General features: G+C 37.0%; 1 protein-coding gene across 2 annotated transcripts in view; it reads left to right on the top strand.

The window, feature by feature from the left end:
• ADAMTS6 (ADAM metallopeptidase with thrombospondin type 1 motif 6) overlaps positions 1–17,155 on the top strand; it is a 143,473-nt gene extending 126,318 nt beyond the window's left edge. For both annotated transcript variants that reach the window (XM_035902263.1, XM_009646879.2), the window contains exons 20-24: positions 1,844–1,973; positions 5,296–5,500; positions 10,895–11,071; positions 12,313–12,469; positions 17,046–17,155. In XM_035902263.1, coding sequence (XP_035758156.1) covers positions 1,844–1,973; positions 5,296–5,500; positions 10,895–11,071; positions 12,313–12,469; positions 17,046–17,155 — 779 coding nt within the window. The remainder of the gene's footprint in view (positions 1–1,843; positions 1,974–5,295; positions 5,501–10,894; positions 11,072–12,312; positions 12,470–17,045) is intronic.
• The last annotated feature ends 896 nt before the right edge of the window (positions 17,156–18,051 follow it).

Genomic DNA, 18,051 nt, shown 5'->3' on the forward strand with positions numbered 1-18,051 from the left:
GAAAGGGAAGATTTTTGTATTAAGTATTCTGGGCCACAATGCAGCCAGGGATGGAAGATTCATGTGGCCCATGTCAGGAAGACAAGAAAGGAGTTTAATCTGTACCAGAAAGTAAGGTGTTCATCTAGCACAGGCAGGTATGGATTTTCATCCTTGCTGTCAAGATGGTTTAGACATTTATCATCAGACTGCAAATGAATAAAAAGTAGAAATAATCTACAGAGTAGAAACCAGTTTTGCCACCTTAGGTAAATCAGCCACTAAGTCACAGAAGTTACGGTGTGCTTATGGGAACTGGGAATCCCCTCAGGGTGAGAAGGGATCATACCTACTCCTGCATCTGCAGCCTCATCGGGGGAGTGCATGCCATCCTCCAGACTCATGAAGAAGGAGGCTACCATTTTCCCCATGTCCTTTGCACATAAAGTCGTGAAGACATTTCACGTGCCTCTGTCTGTAGACTGGGAGACTTCTGTTCATAGCCAGCAGGTTGCTTTGTGGGCCAAACTTCAGGCATCTCAAGGCTAGGCTTGTCTCACTGTTGGAATTAAATACCTGAATTCTGTATAGGTCACATTTTAGGAACCAAAGTAGGAAATTTGATTCTTGTCCATAATGAATAACAAAAGAAGCAATTGCAAGGTAAGTTGTTTAGCTTGTTTAAAATGAGCAAAAGGACTACAAATAATAAAAGAAAGCCCATGTTTTTAGTGGGATGTTTAGTGTCTGAAAAACATTTATAGAATTAATTTTGTTACTTCATGTCTACCTCCTATAAAAATCTTTTCTTAAAATGAAGAGAGGGCTGTAATGCAAAATTGGCAGATACTGGAAGCCAAAGTGTTTTAATCCCTATTTAATTGTATGCATTTCATATTTTGGAAAAAGTTCAATAATTGCTTCTGTTTTTAAGAAAGGTTCAGGGCTTTTTGCAATTTTTATCATACAAATCCTCTTAATTCAGTATTATGACTACTCATGTTCAATAAGAACTGCGTGTGAATTGCAGATCCACAGTCTTTTTAACACAGCAAACGTCATACAGCTTGTTCTGAAAAGAGGAGGCAGCCATGTGTACTACTCTTTACAGCAATACTCTGAGCTGCACTGTTGTCATATCAATGGTTCTTTAATGCCTTTCTTTAGATCCTGGTTTTAAAAAATCAGGAGATCTGCTTAATACGCTACCTTATAATGCTACATTGGCAGTTATACATCATTGTTTTGGGAATAATAATCGATTCTAAACCGCCCTGTTGGTCGTTAACAGTGAAAAAGGAGCTGGGAGTGCCAGACAAAATGAGCATTCACAGAGACAAACTGCATCTTTCAGAATGAATAATACTTCTATTATTTTAATGAAGAAAATGTTTATAGGATGACATGTATAAAAATGCAACACTGTTTCACAGTATTGCTGGTTTATTTTAAACCAGAGCACATAAACAATAATTCTGCATTGAAGTGTGACCACATTCTAGTTGGTGATGTTTTCTTTGGAAATTTAAGTGTCTTCTCCTAGGAGAGGAGGGTAGACAGAAAATGGGTTTTGTGTAATGCACAAATAAAAACAATCTGTTAGTGAATCTATAAATACATTCCCTTTGTTTTAGAACACAACAGCAATTTAAAACCCTCTCACAGTGGGGCAGCCTAAAATGGAAGGAAAATGAAAGGTTTATTGTGGTCAGGGAGCATTCAGCCAATTGGAATTCACACCCCTGCAGCATTCAGCCAGTTAAAGTGGGATGGTAGTATTAATAATCAATAGGTGAAACAAACTTTTAATCAACAAGTAGAAGAGCAAGAATGATTAATCAATGGTGTTTCATTTCATCCCAAGGTGTGCAGAAACAAGAGGTGGTGTGTAAAAGACTGGATGACAACTCCATTGTACAAAACAACTACTGTGACCCTGACAGTAAGCCTCCAGAAAACCAAAGAGCCTGCAACACTGAGCCTTGCCCACCTGAGTAAGTCATCAGGCACTAAGATGGACATGTGTTTTGCATAGATAGAAGAGTCTTTGTAATCTATAATAAATCCCATTGACCAACTGTGTATAAAATTCTGATTCAGTATTAGGGCCCTGTCCTCCCCAGGATACTCGGAGTTGTACAGTAATGCCGTGTGCCTTTAGGGTTAGGTGCCTACTTCGTTACGTCTATTTAGTTGTATTTTTAAAGTTAGCTGTATGCTATATATTGAAAAGATAATTTAAAACACAGCAGCTCATTTCTTCAAAAATTGAATTTGGCAGGGATCTATAGCATAGCTTGATCTTACTACAAAACGTGTTTAGAAACAGTTGTGATATTTTGCACTAGAAAATAATTTCAGCATATGCATGACAGCTCCTTATGTTTTGAGACAAAACTTGTGGAAAAAACAGAAGAGATAACAGTTTATTGATTCACAGCTCTGGTTTAAGTTTGGTGATAATCTGTAGCTATATTCTAATTGGGCATGAAAACTATTAATGCTGATTAAGTGTAGATATTGCACAATAAAGAAATACCGTCGTCTCTTTTAAATGTCTCTTAGAAACTGTAAAATTGTAGCATGAAGGACACTGGCAGGAATGAGACAAGACTATAATGCATTAAAATCCCAACAGGTCTTCATGAAGCCATTTTTTTCCTAGAGTATCAGCTGCTTCCCTGATGTGGTGACTGGTTGCAGAATGGCAGAGCAATGTTTTCTACGCTTACTCCCCCTGTGTTACACACCGTACTCATTTGGCATAAACAGAAATGAAGCCATTGCACTGCTCTCACCTTGACTGTGGTTGAAAGTGAATGTACTGTCTCACAAACAGGTCTAAAGTAGGTCTAAATCATTGTCCCCACAGTCTATGTGTAAATACATGTTTACCCTGCAAAGATTCTGCACTTGTATTCTGTTTGGATAACACTGTTTAGCATGGGTGCAAGTGCACTAACTAAACGCTCACACTATGTACTTGAGAGCAGAACTTGGGAAGTGGTCATGTTTGGTCAGTTCCTTTTTACCAAACACATCCCTATCCCTTCCTTTGTGAGGCTTAACTATTAACAAATTAGCACTTTCAAAAGTAGTGTTAACATAGTTATTCCAACCTAGTTAATTTTTTTTTCACCAACATTATTTAAAAAACAAAACCAAAAAACTAACCCAAAAAGCTGGACACTTCTGGATTCTCCATCCAGTACAGCAGGGACATTGATGAACAAGATGAAACTCAAGTCATCAAGATTCAGAAAGTGGGTAGTGTGTATTAATCAGCACCTACTTGAATATGTCAGAGCAGTTCAGCCCACGTCTCCTTCCATTCTGATGTTCCCCACAGGGTGAATAGAATCATAGAATCATTTGGTTGGAAAAGACCTTTAAGAGCATCAAGCCAAATCAGACCTGTCCACTACTAAACCTTGTCTCTAAGCACCTCGTCTACCCATCTTCTAAATACTCCAGGGATGGTGACTCAACCACTTTCCTGGGTAGCCTGTTCCAGTGCCTGATAACCCTTTCAGTGAAGAAATTTTTTCTAATATCTAATCTAAACCTACCTTGGCACAACTGAGGCAAAATACAAAGTGCTGAATTCCTAAGGAAGGGTTCTCGATTCCTGATCCTGCAAGTAGTCTAGAAGGCTGTTCAAATAACAGATAGTTACCCAAAGAAGTTTGGCCCTTTTGGCTGAAAGATTTATCACCCAGTAAGACCTACTCTTTACATAGAGTGGCCAAATATTTTAGTTTTTAATTAACACAATTCCGCTTCCTTGTGGTGTATACCAAAAGTTATGGAATGTTACTCTCTCTAACTGAATGTCAGTTACATTATACTTGATGTCCCTGAGCAGCAGCAAAGACTATGTTTGTTCACAGTATTTTTGTTATTATGGTAAGTAACTCTTCAAGTTCTAGGTTTCAAGAAATGATACAGGTAACTCTCATAGTTCTGTGAATTATGAGTAGTACTGTCTCGTCATACAAGATAAATGTAAAAGGTACCTGAGAATACAGCAAATCACAGTAGCAACTAAAAATTAACACTTCAGCCTCTCCAGAGGTCTGAAAAGCTTCTAATTCTCCCTACTGCTGTGGTAAAATTGTAAGTTTGGTCACGAAGAATCACAAATTAATTCTCTTTTGCTGGGAAATTAACAGTAAAATATGGCATATTTGTTTGCATCTCCTCATTGATCTAGGCTCATATTAGAATATATTACACATTCTGTAACACAAGACAGGATAGCAGCATATTTTTTTTGACAGAGGCTTCAGAAAATGACAAATCTTATGAGGCAGCCCCAAGCATACCTCCAGGAACATCCACAGTGACTGACATGCCTGGCATTTTTGGCGTGTTGGCAACATGTGATAGCATACAAGACTTCACCTTCATCCTTTGTAAGGATGATTCACGCGAGTGTATCTAATCAACATAGGGAATACTGAAGACCAAATGTGCTTGACAATGCAAAGAGATATTTCAAGTGAATTGAGCTGCATTAACCATTCATTGGTAGAAAAAAACCCAAACAACAAACCACATTACAGCCAGATTAACAGCTGCTTTAATGTCTGCGGCGACACAAACTAATCTAAATATACTGTACAACTCCTGACTTTTACTACATGCACACAAGCATTCAGAAGTTCACTCTAGCATCTATCATGCAGTGCTTCAAATGTTTTAAATATTTGTTGAAGTAATTTTTTGTGATGAATTCATGTTTTACTAGTGTTAGCTTTACTTACTCTAATAAATAAGAATATTTTGCATTTCAGTATACCCTTTTATTAAAAAGTTGTCAATGTTTCATGATCAGATGAGAATTAACTGTCAGAAAGCCCAGTTTTGAGATCAGAGTGTTTTACTGTAATATTAGAGAGGCAACCATCTTGTTTTTTAACTTGTGCTGTAACCTACAGCAGTGGTTCCCAAACATTTCCAGTTGCAAACCACTTTCAGAGAAATAATTTCAGGCAAGTCCAGTACAAATCTACTTCAATAGCTGCAGTTTTGTCAGGCTCAACAGTCCTTTCTAACTACTATAACCTAGGCTGGAAATTGCTGTTATAGAAAAATACAAAGTGGTATTATTATTGGAAGATATGAGTGCAATGAGGCATAAATTAGAATGTTCAGTAAGAAGACCCGTAAGTTTCTACTTTATTTCACCATGAATGCATGTACTGTTAACAATGATTTAGGTTTAGTAATTTAAACTATTTGGATTCTGGTTTTGTGCAATTATCTACTGTTTCTGAAATGCATTAACTGAGTCTCCTAAATTTTTCTGTCCAGGTGGTTTATAGGGGATTGGTCAGAATGCAGTAAGACCTGTGATGGAGGAATGCGTTCACGAACAGTTCTCTGTATCAGAAAGATTGGACCTTCTGAGGAAGAGACACTGGACAATACCAACTGTTTAACACACCGACCTATTGAAAAAGAGCCCTGTAACAATCAGTCCTGTCCACCACAGTGGGTTGCTTTGGACTGGTCAGAAGTAAGGAAGTTTTGCTGTGTTAGCTCATTGGTAACAGTGGAGACGAGCACCGATCACTGAGTATTAGTACATTTTTTATTGCTGCTTGCTAAGTAAAGGATTAATAAGAAATTCAAAACCTTGTATATTTTGTATTGAAGCAGTTTTTTCTTTCTTTCTATGTTGTCAGTTCTGTTTTGTCAAATGCTTATGATCTGTTTTCATGAATTGTAGTAGAAAAATTGTAAAGTACAAAATAGAATAGTAAAATTGTAAAAAAAGCCCAATGAAACAAAACCCCCTAGAATAACCATTTGTTATGAGATAATTGTCTTAAAGAAAAAGCAATTTCCATTTCCATTATTTTTTGAACAGGCAAATAGCTGGATAGTAGACATGATGGGTTTACAATATCAGAAGCCAGAACAAACTGTTTTTTGGGGGTTTTTTTCTGAGGTAACCATGCTGATGTAAAGCATCACCTTTCTTAGCAAGATGCCTTTAAAGCAGACCTCAAAGTTGGTATTCTCTTCATTAAGGAAAGAACATCTTTCATTAAGTATGGTGATACCTGTTGCAGTATACGCTTGGCTTATACTATACATTATACTGATTCAAGTATTAAACGTGAAGAATGTGAACCAGTACAGCTGAAAGGAAAGGCAGATACATTTAAATGGGACTGCATCATATGCAAATCAGAGTGCAAAAATGACTGTATATTTTTTCAGATCCTTGCTATCCTGGACTCCCATGTTCACCCAGCTTTTTCTCTCGAAGTACCTTTTGGAATACTTACAAGTTAGGATATCCTGAGTTGCCATGTCTGTGTCCTTGCTGTCACATGCAACCATATCATATAATTACTTTCATTAATTGATTAAACTATGTTTTAAAAATAGTTAATCTGGGGGCTTGTCACGCTGCTTCTTGGGAAACTATTCCTGAACTGCAGTCTTTAAATTGTAAGTGTTCTGATGTTCTAGTTCCATGCCAGTTTATACCTGTTTGCTTTTGTTACCTGCAACAGCCCTTTCTTCCTTTGTGGCTATTACTCAGCAGAAATTAATTAATCTTGGTCACATTCCGCTTTCGTGTTTGAAGCTGTCTTTCTGGGACTGGATGACTAGACTTAAATGTATGTATTGTCCCAGAAGAGCTTTCACATGTGCCTTGTTCTTTTGTTTCCTGCCTCTGCTGAAAATACCCATAACCTACAGTATATCAGTATATCCCAAATAAGTTTCTTCTGTTCCACAGCAATCACATTGAATATGTGAAGTCATCTTACACTCTGCTAATATATCCAGATCCTTAATCTCCTTTTTTAATTTCTTGGGGTTTGGGGGTTTTTTTTGAAATGTATGCTTTTGCATGTCATACCGCCAAAATTCACTTCATTTCAATTATTAATATCTTCATGGTTGTCTAGTTCTTTCTGTAGAGCATACCTCAGTATCATCAAAGTGAGTTAGTTACCCGTGCTATCTGCTAGTTTCAGTAATTTCAGAAACTCGGAACAATTGAAACTACTTTTGTATGAACATCATTAAGTAGAGTGCAAAGAAATATGAGTCAGATCAGTCCTGTGACTGATCCTAGAAGGTCTTTGCAGGTAGCAACTCTCAAATCCTAAACTTGACCCAGTTGTCATCCCCCTTTCAAATACTTTAATACAGTACAGTGTATTCCAGCACTTTGAAAATGAATCTGACTTAGAGCAGAAAAGAAAGGAGTGTGAAGGAAAGAATGAATGAGTGGGAGGGGATCTTCAGTTGAAGACTCTTACCATACTGCATCTATGGCACTGACAGTTTGTAAGCTCTTTACATCCTTTATCACAGTACTTTATTTCCGATTGGAATATCTAGGCATCATCTCATTACTAACAAATAGTAGTATCCATATGACAAGTTACAGAGCTATAGATCTGTCATTTATCTACTGTTGCCCTTTAGCTACCTCGAGACATTGCTCAATAATACATCATTCTTAGAGCTATCTACACTGCCACCCTCATAAGAAGCTTGAACAACTTGACCAAAATCATTCTGATCTGAAGATTCAAGTTCTGCTAAACTTCTCGTTGTGATGGTATTTAATTAGGATTATGAAAAAGTGCCAGCTTCTTTCTGGTATGAATTTTGGCTGCTGTAGCTTGGCAAACCGTCTTGACTGACGATACCATTTTAATGCAATGAGAAAAATAGCTTTTTTTTTTTTCCTGTTCAGTGTTCCCAGAAACATAATGTATTAAAATCCCCATAGCAATATACATGCAAATATTTATAGATATGTATTTATATCATTTTCTGACAGACGCATGAAAGTGAAAACAAGAGTGAACTCAAAACGTGAAGAGTTGAATATTGCTTCCACTGAAAACAATGGCAAACCTTGCTACTGTTCTCTGGAATGCAAGTTCTAAAGTTTTATTTTCATACTCAAGCAATACATCATACAAATAAAACAACTATAGAACTCTTCTACATGCTAATGCACTTGTTGAGCATCAATGTAGTTACATAATTTTTTACTCTTCAATGATAATTAAAAAGAAATTCCGTATCTTTTTGGTCAGAGAAACAAAACCATTTTGTAACACAGAGATGAAGTAAAGTCCTTAGGAGAATGTAAAAGTGCTTTTATTAAATAGTAGTTAAAGCTAACAGTGTCTTGCCCAGCGGAATGTAGTCATTCTTGGGTAATGTCAGTTTTGCCGTAAAATTTTTCTTGCTTTACAATAGTTGAGCTTGGACTGAATTACTCTGCCCACTGTAAATTACTTGTTTTGTATTTTTCCAGATAATAAAATAAACTGGCAAAAAATAAGGATTTCTTGAGAAGAGCCTTATCAGACAAGCACTTTCACTTTGCATTCATATTACCATTAGTCATGAGTTCCACTGAGTGAGTCAAAAATTCTAGAAGCATTTAGTAATGGAAGACACTTCTTCCTGTTTTTGTTTGTATGGGTATTTTGTCTTGCATTGGCTTTGGAGACATACATTTTTTGTTAAATTCTACTGATTCTTCTTATTTTTGGTGATTCAGTATTATTGTAGGCAACCTATTTCCTTACTTCAATTCATTTCTGGGGACAGGGTGTAGTCCATCTTATGTAGTGGAATTTTAACTATGACTCCAAAAAAGTGTGTTTTTAGGGGACTTTGTTTTCTTTTGGTACCAGTAGCTGAAAGAAAATTTTTCTCAGATGCAGCTTAGACATAGGTAAAAGAATGTGTTTTCAAGCAGGGCTAGAAAATGGATGCACCTAAACTCAAGTTTTGATCCTCAAACTCTTCCTTGCTTGCTGATGCATTCTAGAGATTATGAAAAAGTATAGGTACATTGGGTTTTGACATTTTTGACGAGGTCCTTTCAACCTTGTCTCTTTTCTGTTTGTTTTTGACAGAATGCTCAGTGACTGAGAAATGATTGAGCGCAAGTGATTTTTTAAACACTTAGCTAGGAAGGGGCACTTGCTTCTAGTTCCTGCTTAAAATTCATGCATTTTACATGAAATTTTTGTGGGAGAAAATAGATGCAACATTCCATTAAATTTCAACCAGAACTGAGGAGTCTTGATCATGATGCTGAAGACCTCACATCTTCGTTGTCATTCTTTTACGGTGTCTATTTAGCATTAATATTCTTTTGCAGTTCAGCCAGAGAGATGGGAGATATTTCTTCTCTTACTTCCCTCCTTCCCCTAGTTTTCTAGTAGACAGGGTGCACAAGATTGGGTATGAGGATGATTGAACCTGGCTATTCTGTGTCAGAATTCTGAACACTGAACTACTGTAGATAAGGAGGCAGTATCTGGTAGGATAGGATAGGGTAGAGTAGGGTAGGATAGGATAGGAACGGTTAAATTCTAAGGAAAGTGATTATATACCCATTCTGCAGTTCTGGATTTTAGACTCCAAATGGAGGACCCGTCTCTTCACAGCCCAGTTTAAGATCCTAAATATAAGCAGAGATAAGATTTAGGATAAATCTGACTGTTATGTATTGACTAGGTTAGGTGGCTCCCACTGAGAGATTTTCTTAAAGATCTTGTTTTGAGGAGTGTGTGTGTATGTATATATATGCACACCTTTACATATGTATAGGGAATATCAATATCTTACGTAGTACTATAGAACTGTTTTAAAATTTCTTTAAGTTAGGGAGAGATGCTTCAGGATTAGGCGTACAGCAGTAAAGTTTGAGTCACTTAAGTAATTTTTTCTGAAAATGAATCTTAGAGAGTTTTTTCCCCAGTTATATACTGACCTGATTGGTCGTGTGGAAGGGCTCTTGAATATTGCCTTGGTTCCACATAGTATTATTTCCCAGATAATGTTTTGTCTCTACAGCTGCTTTCATATGAAAGGCAGTTCCACTCTTTACAGGTTTAGCATAATCTGTATGTAAGGTTTATGCTATTGGAAACTGATTCTGGTCCAAATACTGCAGATACACTTATGGGATAAAGGTTTACATGCCAGTAGGGAATTCTAATACTGTGCTTGCAAAATCTCCTGGTCAAATGTTAAAGAGAGTCTGATTTGGGGAAGGTCTTGACTCTTAATTTTGTTAGCACTTGCATCTTCCCCATTCTGCAGTTGTGCTGATGTAAGTGACAGTTAATAGTCAGTAGCAGAAAGGAGGGACGAGGGGGCAGGGGAACCAATATGAAGAAAGAGGAGGAGAAGAGGTCATGAGACCTGCTTCTTTTCAAATTAGTTTTACTTTCTGCTTGCTGTTAGAACAAGCAGAGGATTGATAAAAGGAGGAAAAAAACCCCACAACTGTATGTAAAACAGAATTAAAATGTAGATAGGAGAGAAAAGAATGCATTGTAGGAGAGGGTACAGTATTTCTGTCTGAATAGTCTGGTTTCTGTGGAGTCCAGTCAAGCATTTATCTTCCCATATGTTTATTGAGGAAAAATGTGTTCATTGTAGCTCAGTAGTCTGTGAGGTGGAGAAAGACTGTACTATGGTAATATTAAGAACGGAGAGTTCTACTTTTAATTTCTGCAACACACGCTCAAGTTTGTTTCATAATAGTGCTACGTGTGGCAGGCCTTTCTACTTCGCAACAAAGTGCTTTTCTTAAACCTAACGGAAAGGCTCTTTTATATAAAAGTAAACAGTAACACCATAGCCTACATATAAATAGCAAAAGAAATCTACTTTTACAAAATTCAAACTTACAAAAACTTGAACTCAGTAAAGCAATCACCAGTCAGCTTTTTTGTGTTTCAAAACATTTTAAAATTATCATTATTACCTTGGGAAATCTGTGATTGTAGTTTAATTACAAGACCATCAACATATTATCCAGTTTTCCATAATTACATTTCTGACACTTTTATTGACTTTTTACTGAGATTTTAATTATTTATTTATATCAATATTTCTTCAGTGCACACCAAAGTGTGGCCCAGGATTCAAACACCGAATTGTTCTGTGCAAGAGCAGCGATCTTCTAAAAACTTTTCCAGCCGCACAATGCCAAGAGGAAAGCAAGCCGCCAGTCCGCATCCGCTGTAGTTTAGGCCGATGTCCTCCTCCTCGCTGGGTTACTGGAGACTGGGGGCAGGTAAGATAGTTCACATAAGTATTTATTGCTGTTAGCCTCCTACACATTAGCACCTTCCAAGGATAAGATGTGCTGGAAATGGGTAAGAGATGGTTCCTATGACTGAAACAAAAGCTTCTCCCTGTTTGTCTCAGATTGAAGTGTGATTCTGAACGGTAGTTGTCTGCTGAACTGCAAGGGATTTGCTGACAGCAATGTAGTTTCTACTGGATGAGTTTCTGTATGCATTTTTTAAAAAATTAAATAGACCTTATTACAGCTTTTTTGGAAGAGGATTTTTGGATATTGCAATGTTGCAAAGTTTAGTATTTTTAAAACATATTTAACTTCCTTGAAAAACATGATGGAAATACAAAGCCAATTCCTATCGTAGTAAAGAGAGGTGTGTGTGTGTGTGTATATATATATCAGCCAAAAAAACTTTGAGATCTATATAATTTCACATAAAATACGCTGAATTACCAGGCAGGGACCTAAATTCTTACAGGACAGGCTGAATAGTGCTGCCATTATGCAGTGTTTCTAAATATGACATATGTTCTTTCTTTATGTTTTTGCATCTCAGTTATGATCCATAGCCTGTTCTTAAAATAACAAATGGGCATTTCAGTTTCTAAGTTTGCTAAGTAGTTTGCCAGTAGTGAAAATAAAACACTTAAGCTTAACTAAGCAGGGGACAATCATTTGTGGTATTACAGTCCAATTTGCTTTGCTTTTATGGTAGTTGTTTAGATGCACATTCATCCAAAATTGATATTGTACTAAAACCTCTGTTTAGTTATAGAATTTAGAGATGTTTTGCAACAGCAAGGTATTATTTATTTGAAAGATAGTTTCATTTTTCCTTAAAAAAAGTCCTCTAGCAGATTTGAATTCTTATTCTCTTTGTTTTTTCTTCTTAATTCTAAAGTGATCATTTCTCTTTTTGAAAACATGCACTTAGACTCAGACATGATATATGAAATAGTGTAAATTATATTCTTATACCTCAAATCTGAACTGTTCAGGGAGCCAACATTGCACTGTTTTATTTTCTTTGAAAGGCAGCGTTTGCATATGCTGTCAAAAAAGAAAATTTTTAAACTATTTTATGAAAATTACATTCTGTATCAACCAAATCTTTTCAGATGCCTGTCTTTAAAATTTGTGTATGTGTACTGTTCCTGATTTCTTTCCTGTTATCTTGGTTTATATTTAAAAATTGGATCCAAGTTGTTTTACTTTATCTTTCTTATTTTTAGTGTTCTGCACAGTGTGGTCTTGGGCAACAGATGAGAACAGTACAGTGCCTCTCATACACCGGACAAGCATCTAGCGAGTGTCCAGAAACACTAAGACCTCCATCAATGCAGCAGTGTGAAAGTAAATGTGACAGTACTCCCATTTCCAACACAGAAGGTATGTTTTTCATCTTAATATGATTTATTCTGGAAAGAGTAAAGTGACATGGCCAGTATTACTGCATTAATTTATTAGCAGAAATCTGCATGACTTTCAGGCTGCAAATGAATTTTTTTACAATTGTTTTCTAATTAGTCATTGTAGTTCAGAGGTGAAGTCAATAAAAAGCTAAATACAGGTTCTTTAATTTAAAAAAAACACCCTTAAAATATATAGCCTAAGTCATGGACCGAATACTGTTGCTTTGTGTCATTAATTTACCAGTCTCTTTATTGATTCAATGGAAATGTCCATAATAGCAAGGGGAGCATGATACACTTCTCATCCACTGACTTTCTACCTGCTCCATCAGTGGTTAACGTAACGATGTAGTGGCAAAAATAGTTAATTACATGTTCATTGAAAGACTGGGACCACAGATGTAATGCTACACGGTGCTACAAGCCTGTTCTTATATTTGGACTTACTTGTCAGCTTCTAAGTAACTTTTAATTTCTTGGATTTATAATGCTGGTTGGAAATAATTACAGTATTTTTTACATGATAGTGATTAATTTAATCAGACTGTTAGCAAGCTTCATCATAACATATTTTTGCTAGAGGATATATTAGATAATAATGCCAACATAAGCTTATTACTGTCTATGAAAGGTTCCAGATCTGAACTCATAAATTGTCTAAGCCAACCTACTAGGAAATGCTGTCTTCAAAGCAGAATTAGAGTGCAGTTTAAAAAAATAGAGTTTCCTCATTGACTGTAAAAATTTGGAATAGTTTGCAAGTATTTCTTAAATATATATTCTAATTTGTACGCATTTTAGAGCTGCTATCAAATACTGAATATAAATAGCACAAACTGAGGATTTGCAGAATAATGTGCATGTATTGCACATTTTCTGCCTTAAAAAAATCCGCTTAGACACAAGAGGAGCTGACATCTCTTGGCGTTAGTAAGGTGTTAGCCTTTAAACAGAGAGGCATTATCTTTTTCAGCATACTAGAGAAGATGGAAAGCTTGTAGGATTTCAAAAACTAACATCCTAAAGAGCACAACTATTTTTTGAAGGATAATACTTTCTAAGAAAGAAATATTTGAGTCCTGGTATTTCCCTGTGAATATATTTGTGAGAGGGGCATACTGTGCCTGTACGCTTGCTTATGTCTCTCTCCAGGTGCAGTGGGATGTGAACTGTGTTATCAGTATTTGGGTTTCAAGGAAGGAGCCCGGTCTCTCAGAGGGAGGGTTCTGCCCCCTGGGAGTGCATGTGCGTAGCGGAGCATACCAGCTTGCATGCGGGGACTTTGTCCCCATGCCACCTAGTAGCACTGCCTCGTGCTTTGGGCCCCGCTGTGGGAGGCAAAAGCAACTTCAAAATCAGGTCATTGGTTTGCAACAGGGCCAGACTAGCTGAGAGGATTCCTTTCCTATTTCAAACCCCAGCAAACCTCCCAATTCCCTTCACTTGCCACACTCTGGTCCTAGCAGCCTATGGAACCCATTCAACGATTTCTGGACAATATAATTTTGCTAACCCAGGATAAGAACATACATGTTTTTGAGGAACCGCGAGCCACTCTGCAGTATAATGATCATGTTGGTAAAGTTTGGAAGACTTTTCTTGGGGAAAGTATGGATTGTTTATGTAAAATAAGAGTTAAAATTTTGGGGATACAGAAATAGTAAAAGAAAGTTACGCTATATCTTGTCAGTTTTACGTCTGTGTTAGCTCTTCATTTTCCTTAAATTCTTCACTGGCAATTCAGAATATTGTAGATGAGGTTTTGATGAAGGTAACATTGCATTTGCTGCTGGAAGTGAACTATAGGCAGCATGTACCACATGATTTGAAACGTACTCAGAATTGTTTTGTTCTCTTAAGTATATATATGTCTGCTGGACCTAGACTGCTAAAGGCCATCTAAAACTTTACCTGAAAAACTATTTTATCTATTTTTATGTAATTTCAGTTTTCCTTGTATTTTGTGTGGTATCTCTTCGTGGTCTTTTCAACTGAAGATGTAGTGACATTCTGTGATTTTATTACTGAAACGTGATATTTAATGTCATAATATTGTCTGATCTAGCCACAAAGTTCAGGAAGAGAGAATTTAATACATGTAGCTTACTGAAAGTTATTAACAGTAGTTACTAGGATTAAAAAAGGGCTCTGCTAAACCTCTTCCATTCAACCACAGTCCTATGAAGAATAGGCTACTCCATCAGCCACCATATCTATTTCAAACCTGATTTTTAGAACAGAAGTTATGGGCAACTTCCAGAATATTGTCTCACTGCTGTCCAAATGGCATTGACTGAACGGGGTCCAGTTTTAGTCAAGAGGAAGAATAACTTAAAGAAACATGAAATAGGATAATTTCAAAGCCTACTTTTAGCAAAAATGCAGTTTGTGGCTTTACCTATTTTTAACAAAATAGTGTGTATGAGGGTTATTTTTGAGATTGAGCGAACTTTTCACATCTCTTCAAGATCAAGTGACCCTCTTGATTCCTCATTTTGTTTATAATTCACCATCTGTCTCTCCTATACTCCCATTCTTCATAAACACAATGGCCTGAAATATCTCTGGAAGAGAGATTTTTGGGATGAGTTTTTGAAACTCAGTAGAACACAGTGACCATGTGTGGTTGCTGGTAGAGAAATATGTCTGTTTCAACCACTCTATTTCCAAATTGAGAATTAAAAAATTAGAAAAGTAGTACATAAAACATGGAGTGGGTGGAGTAAAAATTTGCAATGAAAGCACTATATTTGCGCCAATGAAATGAAAGTTTAAACCCTTTCATGACCTCTACTTGTCTAGCTAAAAGCGTGCATATTGCCATTATCAGAAATACTGTTCAGTATAGACATTGTTCAGCCTCACTAATGCTTTCCTAAGTTCAAATAGTAAAAATTCTCATCTGCACCTAACTTGCCATGACAGTACGTGTGCAGCATGAATGCACTGTCCCTAATTACCTCTGCCAGAGCAAAAATAATGTACTAGGAGATTGTATGTAGAAGGAAGACAAATAGGAGTAGACGAATGATTACACATGCTGTTTGTGTTTGTTTCACTGTTACTTTTTTCTTTTCTTACCTGTTTGGTGTGTCTGTTGTCTCTTTCATAATTGGCTTATAGACATCTTGGAGTCAAGGACTGTTGTTCTGTCAGGCCTTGGAGCAACAGCATCCTGGCCTCCAGTCTTCATTTCTAGGTATCAAATCAATACAAAATACAAAAATGGTCAAAGCACTGCTAGTTCATCTCCTTTTTATTCACATTTTCTTTATAGCTGTTGTAATTTGAGAAAGATTGTAGGAGGAAGCCAGTATCAAATGCAACCTTAAAAGAGTAAAAATTTACAGCACCCTTTTGAGACAAACCATTTTCTGATAAATGAATCCTATTTCATTCTTCCCATCATTTAATTTTTGTAATTCAATCTTGTGGGGCTTACTTTTTTCTCCGTATACATCCCTTCCATCTTCCTGCATGCGAAGAAAAGCTCCTTGCCAAAGTCCTATTCTAATATCAGTCTGGAAGGAACCATGCAAATGCTTTTAACTAAAAATCCCCTATCAGGCATCTATCACAATATTCACTCCAGTGCAAGGGAAATCTGCAGCAGCAACATCTGAGCTGTAGAACCTGAGTGTACCCCTGAACTCTCAGATACAGCTGTATCTCCAGCTATATCGGAATAAGAACTGGGCATGGACCAAACTATCCCATTCCATATTCCCACCTTCCTTCTGCAGAAAGGAAACTGAGCAGAGGAGAACCACAGCATATTCCAGCAGTGCTCCTGTAACGCACCCCCCCAAGCCACTCTAGACACAACCTGTGTGGGCTGGAAAAGAAGGAATCCTTCCTCGGTGTGGTTGAGCTCATGTTCTCCCTTCCTGGGAGAGTTCCCTGCCAGTATGACAAGGGCTGCTGAGGCAGTAAGCCCAGTGTATAGAGAAAAAAAGCTCTTACATGCCTATTATAGACATAAAAATGTCTTTTCCTTCTGCATAAAAGAAATTGTGAATGTGTGGAACCAAGCCTAAGGCATAATCCACCATTCAGTCCAGTCACTGAACTCACACTGTTGGTGCCTTTATTCATAACACTCATCATTTTCTCCACCCCTGTTAGCTGCAATGCACATTCTATTTCAAGGATTCTTACAAATGCAGAGGCATGGTACCAAGTAGTGCGAATCGTGTTAGATTTTGGATAACCTCTCGTGGACAGATAAAATAACTCCTGAGGAAGAAGCTATAAAAGTATTGTAACAAAAGTGACTCACTATTCCTAGCTGTCCAAAGTGATCTTTTATCCCAATAAATGATAATTCTTCCAAGACAAAGTGGGCATACTTCTGAACGTCTGGGAGAGAAGCCCTGCAAACATTTTTATGGCTTTTTAAAATACATTGTGTGCACTAGGCTGGACTAGAAAGAGTAGTTACAAAAAGGGCAAGGTGGATGGATAGAGAAGCAGCATGTTAAATGTAAGATCTTCTTTGTACTTTAACTTTTATTTCTGATTTTTTTTTTCTCTTTAATGCTCTTAATTATTAGAGTGCAAAGATGTGAACAAAGTGGCATATTGCCCACTGGTGCTGAAGTTCAAGTTCTGCAGTCGAGCATACTTCAGACAGATGTGCTGCAAGACCTGCCAGGGACACTGACCCACAGAAAGCACAAGAATGTGCCTTGTTATTATCATTGTGGAAGAGTGTCCGTCGAAGAGAGCCACACAGCGGAATGAGATTGACGTCCTTGCAAATGCATTACCCTGTGGAAAACGTAACCACTGGTCAGCCCCAGCTGACAGGATTTCAATATTATTTTAACTTCTGTGAAGTGGGATTTATTAATCCAAAGTGCTGGACACAGTATAAGGAGGGCATGCGAAATTGGAAAGATCCACACAACACATATAGAATAGCTTACTGTGGAACATTTGTGTTCTTTTGACTAAATCCAATAGTCTGTTTACCTCCTTGGACCATTAAAATAATTTTTATTATGGACTTAGCAATGACACTGAATCCATTTGTATTTAAAACTGTTTAAAATGTAGCTGTTATGACTTGGTCTACTATGGAAGTAAAGAAGAATCAAAAAAATGTTAAATCATAGCTTAAAATGTTAACTATTTTATCTCACAACAGCACCACAATTTAAATTATAAAATGAGCTTGGAAATGTTATTTAAGGAGCAGAAATTAAAAAAAGTATTTTTCCTTCGTTCCACCTAATTCCCTTTGGAGTAATCCTGAACACTGCTGTGAGCCATACATAAAGCTATAATAAATAGAAGAACCATGAGGGACTTAGTTTTAAGAGGTGCAACAGTTATTGCAGTGGTGCATGAAATACAAGTGTGCTATGAAACGAAATTAAATCTGCGTTGCAGGTTTATAGCCATCTTACCATTGTACAAGTGAAGCTGACATTTCCACTGAAAGGGAACGTATTTCAATATCATGGAGGAGGCAGACTCCCAACAGTGGTGAAGACTGTATTGCCAGCTCCTTCACTACTACCATACAGGTTGCTTAGAACTTACACTTTGACTCCA

Source organism: Egretta garzetta, unplaced genomic scaffold (genome assembly GCF_000687185.1).
Source record: "Egretta garzetta isolate BGI_Z169 unplaced genomic scaffold, ASM68718v1 scaffold439, whole genome shotgun sequence".
NCBI lineage: Eukaryota > Metazoa > Chordata > Aves > Pelecaniformes > Ardeidae > Egretta > Egretta garzetta.